Source organism: Emiliania huxleyi (assembly GCF_000372725.1).
Source record: "Emiliania huxleyi CCMP1516 unplaced genomic scaffold EMIHUscaffold_37, whole genome shotgun sequence".
In the NCBI taxonomy this organism is placed as follows: Eukaryota; Haptophyta; order Isochrysidales; family Noelaerhabdaceae; genus Emiliania; species Emiliania huxleyi.
In genome coordinates this window covers 723,674-731,778 of record NW_005199194.1, presented here as the reverse complement: position 1 = coordinate 731,778, position 8,105 = coordinate 723,674, and the positions used below count along the sequence as shown (strand labels likewise).

The window sequence follows — 8,105 nt, the reverse complement described above, 5'->3', positions numbered from 1 at the left end:
CCACCGCCGCGGCCGCCGCGGCTCAGTTCGGCAGCACGTCGCGCTCTCCCGCCGCCGTGGTGCGCCCGCTTTCACCATCGCTCAGCTAGTCAGTCAGTTCGCGGTGTGAATTCAAGAGCCGTCCACTCACCACAGGTGCCCCCGAGCGTCGTTGCGTCGCTCGGCCTTGGCAGCAGCAGCCTCTCCGCCGCTGGCCTCGGCGGGCAGGCCCCCGTCGCGCCGCGGCCGCAGAGCGTCGAGAATCTGCAGGCGCAGCTGGACGCACTCGAGTCTGGGCTGGCGCCGCTGCACGGCGGGGTGGCGGCACCCGACGGCGCGGCCAACGTCGGCTCGCACTCCATCGACCTGCAGTCGCTGTTTTCGTCGGCGGGCTTGTTCACGGCCGGACTGCCTTGGGGCGACGAGGCGCTGCAGTTCTTCGCGGACAATGCTCCGCGAGAGCTGCGGCAGCCGCCCTACCCCGTCGACGCACACAACGCCGCCAGTGCCGCAGCGGCGACGGTGACATGCGCGCCGCTGGCGAGCGTGCCGGCATCGAGCTTGGCCAGCGCGGCGGCGGGTTTGCCGACTTCGCTGATGCAGGCCGGGGGTGCGCCGGCGACGGCGGCGCCGGTGGTGCGGGCGGGGTGAGGGGGGAGGGGGGCTGCGCCGCCCCTCTCCCCCATGCATGGCTCTGGACAGAGAGCACGCGCGCGACAGTGAGCAGTGAGCAGCGAGGCTGCAGGAGGGGCGCGGTGCGCGCTCTTGCTCGTGGCTGGACGGCGAGGTGGCGGGAGCGCGCCCGAGGGCGCTCTAGACGCGCAGACTCTCTCCTAGCGGGATCGCACAGTCAAACGCGTCCGTGTCCCCCGGTTGAGTCGTGAGAGTTGCAGTTGGGAGGGGCCATGCAGCGTGAACACGGCCATGCTCCCTTGATGCACACTGACATGAGATTCCACTTGTCGTGTCGGTACTTTACGTGGACTAGCACTACGGCTCTAGGACACTTTGCGGCTTGAGATATGAAAACACTAGAGCCGGCACCTTCTCCGAAAAAATAATCCTCTCGGACTCCTGACCCCGGGGACGCGGTCCGAGAGGCAGGGAGAGGAGACCGTGTCGTGTAAGGTTAAAGCGGTAGGTGTACGTCGAAGGAATAGTGAATAGTGTACCAAGGCACTACTACGTGCGTGGTAATCGGCTACAGCGCCAGGCCGGCGCTAGGTAAAGCGTCAGCATATCGCGGCCAGCGACGCGACAGGCATGCTTTACAAAAGTCCTGCTGAGTGTTACTCGCCGAACCGCCCTCCGCGCGCGGTCGAGGAAGCCTCGCCCGGGAGGAGCAGCCCACTCGGCGAAGCCTCCTCGGCGGGAGCGGCGCTCATAAAGCGCGAGAAGGCGAATTCGGTGGCGTAAGGACGCGCCACCTCGTACATGGCGGCGTCGCCCTCGATGGCCCCTTCCGCCATCGCGCTCGTGGCGATGCGGCCGGAAGAGGGGTAGACGTCTTGCTTGCCGTGGCGCGGCCCGTTGGTGGAGAATGATTGCCCGATGATGCCGTGCGGGAGGGAGCGCGCCGCCGCGTCGCCAATCTGCTTGAATGCAAGATCGAGGCGGTGGCTCGGCCCGCTTTTGCGATCAAAAACGTAGTTGCCGCGCACGACGATGGCCCAGGCGTCGCGGTACTTGAAGACGGCACTGGAGAACCTATAGGCGGGCAATGTGCTGGACATCACAGCACGGCGGGCAAGAGTGCGGTGCATCACGCACAAAGGGGACGCTCAAGCCCATGGGCGGTCGCGCATCTATGGCGCAGCACTTCATCTTGATGTCGAGGTCGTCGCAGACCTTGTGGCCGCCAGTCCCAAGCTGGAACGGGCGGCTGGCGCACGTGCCATTGATCACGTGCCAGCCTAGCCAAAGTGAAGGCGGTGGGTGATGAACGTGTGTTGAGGCTGACGGTGGTAAGTGGGAGGGGAGGGGGTGGGGAGGGGGGGCGGAGAGGGGGGCGGTACCGGTGTTGTGATCGTCGAGCTGGTTGGCCCAGCAGGACGCGTTGGCCCACGCCCAAGCAGGCAACGAGATGCCGCCGGCGACGACGTGCACCTCTGTGATGAAGGAGCCGTCCACGATCAGATCCTGCTTTCTTTCCTTGTGGAGTCGGAAAGTGGCAGCCTATTTACACGCGCGCTCAGCTTTAGGGAAGGCTTGCAGCTGTGGCTTGCACGGTTGTACAGCTCTCCTCCGTCTTGACGTTCACGGTAAAGCCTGGCGCCGAGAAGAAGTTGTAGTAGACGCCGTCGCGCCCCCTGAAGTCGGCTTCGCCGCCTCTCGCAAAGTGGAGGTGCCTACGTCGGGGGAGCGTCCCCGTGCCGCACCCGTGAGTCCCAGGCGCGGTCGCCTGTGCTCACCCGCGCACGTCTCGTGTTTGCCAGTGTGTGCATGTGCTACCTGGCGGCGGCGAGGCGGCATCTGGTTCTCTCGCACGGGTCTTTCTCTGCCCCAGCCGGGTCAGCCTCGTTCGGGATGCCGTCGCTGTCCGAGTCGCCACTGACCTCCTCCGCATCGGGCGACCCGTCGCCGTCCGAGTCGGGGTCGAGGTAGTCGGGGATGCCGTCGCTGTCGGCGTCTTTCACCTTGAAGTAGGTCGTCGTCGAGGTCTCTTGGGCCTCAGAGAGCCTTCGCGCCACCTTCTTGGCCAGCCCGCAAGCGTATCCAACGTAGAAGGTGCAGCTGTCAGTCCCCTCGTCATAGCCGCAGTAAGCTGCGTTGCTGCCGCCCAGCTCACAGCAGGCGCCATCGTTGGCCACCGTGACAGTGCGATCATAGCCCCTGATCATCTCGCCAATAGCGAGCAACCCAAAACCGGGGCAGCCATCCGTATCGGCGGTGCCCGGCGGCGTCGGGGATGCTGTCGCCGTCCGAGTCAGGGTCCTGCGCCTCAGTCAGGCCGTCGCTGTCCGTGTCCGTGGTGTTGGACTCCTTGGCGTCGGGGATGCCGTCGCTATCAGCGTCGCCGGTGCCCTCCTCGGCGTCGGGGGTGCCGTCGCCGTCCGAGTCGGGGTCCGTGGCGTCGGGAACGGTGTCTCCGTCCGTGTCAACCGTGCCCTCCTCGGCGTCCATGATGCCGTCACCGTCCGAGTCGGGGTCGAGGTAGTCGGGGATGCCGTCGCTGTCCGTGTCGGCGGCGCCCTCGGCGGCGTCGGGGATGTTGTCGCCATCTGAGTCCGTGTCCTCCGCGTCAGGCAGGCCGTCGCTATCTGTGTCCTTGGTGTTGGACTCCTTGGCGTCGGGAACGTTGTCGCCGTCCGTGTCAGCCGTGCCCTCGGTGGCGTCGGGGATGTTGTCGCCGTCCGAGTCGGGGTCCGTGGCGTCGGGAACGGTGTCTCCGTCCGTGTCAACCGTGCCCTCCTCGGCGTCCATGATGCCGTCGCCGTCCGAGTCGGGGTCGAGGTAGTCGGGGATGCCGTCGCTGTCCGTGTCACCCGTGCCCTCCGTGGTGTCAGGAACGTCGTCATTGTCCGAGTCCGGATCAGCCTCGTTCGGGATGCCGTCGCTGTCGGAGTCGGCTGGGGGCGGTGGAATTGGTGGAGGTGACACTGGGTCGTCGTCCAGCGGCGAGGGCGGGGGCGAGGGCGAGGCGGAGGTTGGAGGGGAGGGCGAGGCGGAGGGCGGGGGCGAGGGCGAGGCGGAGGGCGGAGGGGAGGGCGAGGAAGAGGGTGGAGGCGAGGGGGAAGGCGGAGGCGAGGGCGGTGGAGGCGAAGGTGGGTCGGCACAGACGGCGGGAGGCTGGGTCTGTCAGCTGGCGGGGGGGTATGGTCTCGAGGTGGGTTGCGCGACCCTACCCTACCATACCCCGCAAAAAGTCCGAACCCTGGCACTAAACAGAAGCATTTAAACAAAAGAACTCTCTCTCTCACAGCAGACAGGCTCGTCAGAAGAATTTAACAAGGTTCTCGTGTTTACTTGTAAAATTCTCGTGTTTACTTTACGGCCCTTTCCCTGCGAACGCGCACCCCCCAGGGCTAGGGCTCTCTAGCCCGCAACCCGATGCCGATCATCTGGCCCGCTGGGTGCGCTCCTTAGCTCCCCGGCCCTGGATGTGAGGTTGATGACTGCACTCCAAGCAACCGTGCTCCAACTCCAAGTGCTCCAACTCTCTCTCACAGCAGACAGGCTCGACACAGGTGCGGACTGGCGCGTGCTAGCACTATCAAGGCAAACAAGCAACGGAAGAAAGCGAGCTATACCCGCTGCCTTGTGTGTGTGTGGCATACACACACACACACACACAACAACAACATGACAACATGCACATGCACATGCACATGTGCATGACGCCCCGGCCCCCGCCCGACGACCTCCGCCTCCGAGGCGGTCGAGGGCGACGGCGTCGGCGGCGATGCCGATGGCGGGACCGGCGTCATCTTTGACCTGTTCCCCACCCCCATGGAGGACCTCTGAGGTCCTCTGGCCCGGGCGGCGGCCCCCGGGCCCCCCGGGCCGGCCGGGACCTCCCCAGTCTCACCCCACCTTACCTCTGCCCCCCCCCCGCCCCCCCTCCCTCTGCCTCCCATAGGGCAGGATAGCGCTAGCATATGCGCCTAGTGCGCACTGGGCCCACATAGGTTACCCGCCCGCTAGCGAGAATATGCGGCGCCCGGATGCTAGTTAGTGCTTGAGAAAGAAGGCACCAACAACGCGGCACGGCCCGTTTTGGCTGCCTGCGGAGATCCTGTCTTAGCACACACAGTGAGTCACTCTGCATCGCTGGGGCGGTCGATCCTTGCGTGGGGACCCTTTGTTGACAGCCACGAGTACGCTGGCGATCCCGCAGTTTCTTGGGGGGCGGCATGGAGGGGGAGAGGAAGAGCAAGGGCGAGAGAGGGCAAGGGACTGGGCGCTGGCATACCAGGGGGGGCAGGGTGGTGGGCGGCGACCGCCGCATACCGTCCTACGGCGGGGATTATCGCTACGCCAGGGAAGACAAGGGCGTCGAAGTGCAGCTGCTGCTGTTCGAATCGTTCGGCGGGTTCGGAAAGGGGGTCCGTGAGATCCTCCGGAGAGCGGCGGACGTGCTACAGAACAAGCTGACGCGGGCCCAGTACCTCGATGAGGTGACTTGGACCACCAAGAGCTGGCTGGGGCTGCAGAAGCAGCGCATCTCAGTCGTTCTTCACACGGCCATCGCAGAGCAGGTCGTGAATGAGCTTGCCTGTGGCGGGGGTGGGCGGGTGCACGGAGCTAAGTGCCTCGCCACCCTCGCAGGAGTCGCTTAGGCGGCTCCCGTGGTGTACCTGTGTTAGTGCCAGTGCGCGCCAGTCCCGTGCCCAGTGTTGTGCGAGGAGTTTTGTTGTAAAATTCTTGGCGGAGAGAGAGTTCTTTTCGTTGAATTCTTGGGGAACCGGGGCGTAATGAGCCTGCGGAAGATTACCTCGAGAGCGGGCGGGACTGCGGGCACGATGTCGAGCACCGGCATGAAGCGCGGAGAGGCGCTCGCAGATGCCAGCGTGCTGGCAGGCGACAGCGTGCTGGCAGGCGCCAGCGTGCTGAAGCTGGTGGGGCATCTGCGCAGCGGAGGCGACGAGCAGAAGGAGTCGGCCGCCGCTCTTCTGGGGCGCCTCGCGACAAACTCCTGCTACAACAAGGCGGTGATAGCGATGGCGGGTGGCATCCCGCCGCTGATTGCGCTGGCTCGCGGCGGCACAGACGGGCAGAAGTTGACAGCCACGAGTACGCTGGCGATACTGGCCGCAGGGATGTCAGAGACGTCGGCCGACAACCGGGCGGCGATTGCGACTGCGGGCGGCATCCCGCCGCTCGTGGCGCTGGTGCGCAGTGGGACGAAGTGGCAGAGGGAGTATGCCGCGGCGGCGCTGATGAGTCTCGCGTGCTCCGCCGACAACCAGGCGGCGATCGCGAAGGCGGGCGGCATCCCGCCGCTTGTGGCTCTGGCTCGCTGCGGGCAGATGGAGGCGGCGGCGGCGGGAGCGGTGCGGGCGCTGTGGAATCTCTCGTTTAACAAACAGAACCTCGCGGCGATGAAGGGCCTGGGGTATTCTGTCAGCGAGTCTCACCTGTGAGTGGGTCCTAGGCGTAGTGTCGAGCGAGCGCGTGTGACCAGCAGCAGGCGTGTCTGCTGTCGTCACCTGAGACTGAGTGCTGAGAAGTGAGATATGCATGTGGCATGCGATCCCGATCGTGGATCGATAGACGATACATCTTACATGCACATGCACATGCACATGCGCATGCACATGTGTGGCAGATGCGCTTGCATGTGCATGATGTGGGATGTGCATGCTCCAACGGGAGCGGCGCCTACAACATATGTACATGTGTGTATCGCGCGCCTTGCGGGGGGGGGGGGGGGGGGGGGCGGAAAAGAGGAAGCTCTTAGCGTCATCGCCATGGTGCTGCAAGGTAGCAGCGCCGGGCGACGACGACTTACCGCCTCCCGGCCCCCCTCGGCACACCTCCGCTGCTCAATGTTTGACGACTCGAACCCATGAAGCTTTCAGTTTCACGTGCGCGGGTGACCCCGCACACGGGTCAGCCTGCCAGCCACGTATCCACGCAAGCTTATCTTGAGTGTAAGGCTCGCGCCTACACGAGTAGCTGCATTTGTGCTGTCTTGCTCTTGGCACCGTGCGTGCTGCGGGGGGGGCGACAGGGGGGACGTGGCCCTGAGTGATGTGTACGCCCACTCAGGGTGTGTGGCAGCCCGCTGGCTGTGTGTCTTGTGAGCTTGTTTGTGTCTGTGTGTCGCTCGAGCGTGTCGTCATCATCTGTCTTGCGTCCACCCATACCGCGCTGGTGTCCAGTCCGAGCGCCTGACTGTTCTTCAGACTTCACCAGCCTACATACACACGGCACATACACATTACACACACAAACTCGCACAACATGCCGACCGCTCGACCTCGAGCGGACGCGGGAGCGGCGCAGCAGGGACGGGGGACGGGGGAGGGAGGACTCGGGTCGAGTAAAAAGCAGTTGTGCATGTTTAATGTTTTGACTTTTGTCTTTTGAGGTTAGGTTTCTGCATAGGTGTGCACATTCTGGTGATTATGTCAATAAAAAAACAAAGTATGAAGAATGCCGAACACCCACGGCCGCCCGAGCCCCGAGATAGCAACAACACGTCACACAAGTACACTGATCTGATCGCCTTTGAAACGTGCGTCGGATGTTGCCGCCGGCGCTGCCCGAGAGGCGCTCTCTAATCCACGTAGATGCGCTCTCTAATCCTGGCCTGCTGAGCCCCCGCCGCCCGCGCCGCCCGTGCGACGGCTGCTGGGTCGGCGTCGAGCTGCGTTCCGCTCATTAGGGCGTTCGCCATCTGCCGAGCCCGGACGTTGAGAGACCTGGCGTTGAGAGCGGCCCAGCCTTGCGGCCCAGACTCGCTCTCCTCACCCGGTGGTACGGGCCGGGGGGAGAGAGGTCTCCTCTCCCCGCCCTCCTCCTCCTCCCACACCTCCTCCTCCTCCTCGACGTCGGCCGACTCGCTGCCCGGAAGCACCGTCGGCGGCGCCGAAGCCGGCCTCGCTCTCGGCGCCGCGACTCGCCCCCGGCCTTTGACCACTGTCACGAGCTGCCGCGACTGATGCCCCACCTGAGGTAATATATTTTGATGAGGTTGCTTACTACAGGCCAGCTCCCCCTCCCCCCCCCCCCCGTCTAAAAGGGACCGGAGCCGCACGCCATTCAGAGTGCAAGGCCCAGTGCGCGTGGGTGAGCGGTGTGTGAGTGCTTCACCACCTCCTCCCGCGGGGAAGCAGAGCTCGCGACGTCGAGGCCGCCGTGCCCCTCGACCGCCCGCGCCTCCATGTCCGCCTCCGTGTCCGCCTCCGCAAGCCGCGCGTGCGCCTGGTACGCCTCCCATCGATGAACACCCCAAGGTCAGGGGGGGGGGGGGGGGGCCCGCGAGCGTTACACCGCGCCTTGTGCTTTCGGGTCGGAGCACACCGCACGAATGTCGAGGGGATACGAATGAGCAGTGGACACACAGCGGAAGAGAGACGGCGGAATGCAGCGGACTACGAATGCAGCGGGATACAGGTGCGTGTGTGTGCGCCTTCTCGCGCCCCCGGGGGCGGCAGCGGCTGCAGCAGCGCATCGAGAGG

General features: G+C 65.1%; 2 protein-coding genes across 2 annotated transcripts; one reads left to right on the top strand and one right to left on the bottom strand.

The window, feature by feature from the left end:
* Positions 1-446: 446 nt before the first annotated feature.
* EMIHUDRAFT_355468 (hypothetical protein) lies at positions 447-1,013 on the bottom strand. Its single transcript, XM_005771975.1, has one exon. It carries the CDS (start codon positions 663-665, stop codon positions 456-458), a length of 210 nt encoding a protein of 69 aa, XP_005772032.1. The 5' UTR covers positions 666-1,013; the 3' UTR covers positions 447-455.
* Positions 1,014-4,832: 3,819 nt separating this feature from the next.
* EMIHUDRAFT_209231 (hypothetical protein) lies at positions 4,833-5,258 on the top strand (the record flags this gene model as incomplete). Its single annotated transcript, XM_005771974.1, has 1 exon — positions 4,833-5,258. The coding sequence occupies one exon, from the start codon at positions 4,833-4,835 to the stop codon at positions 5,256-5,258; it is 426 nt and encodes a 141-aa protein (XP_005772031.1).
* Between the last annotated feature and the right edge of the window lie 2,847 nt (positions 5,259-8,105).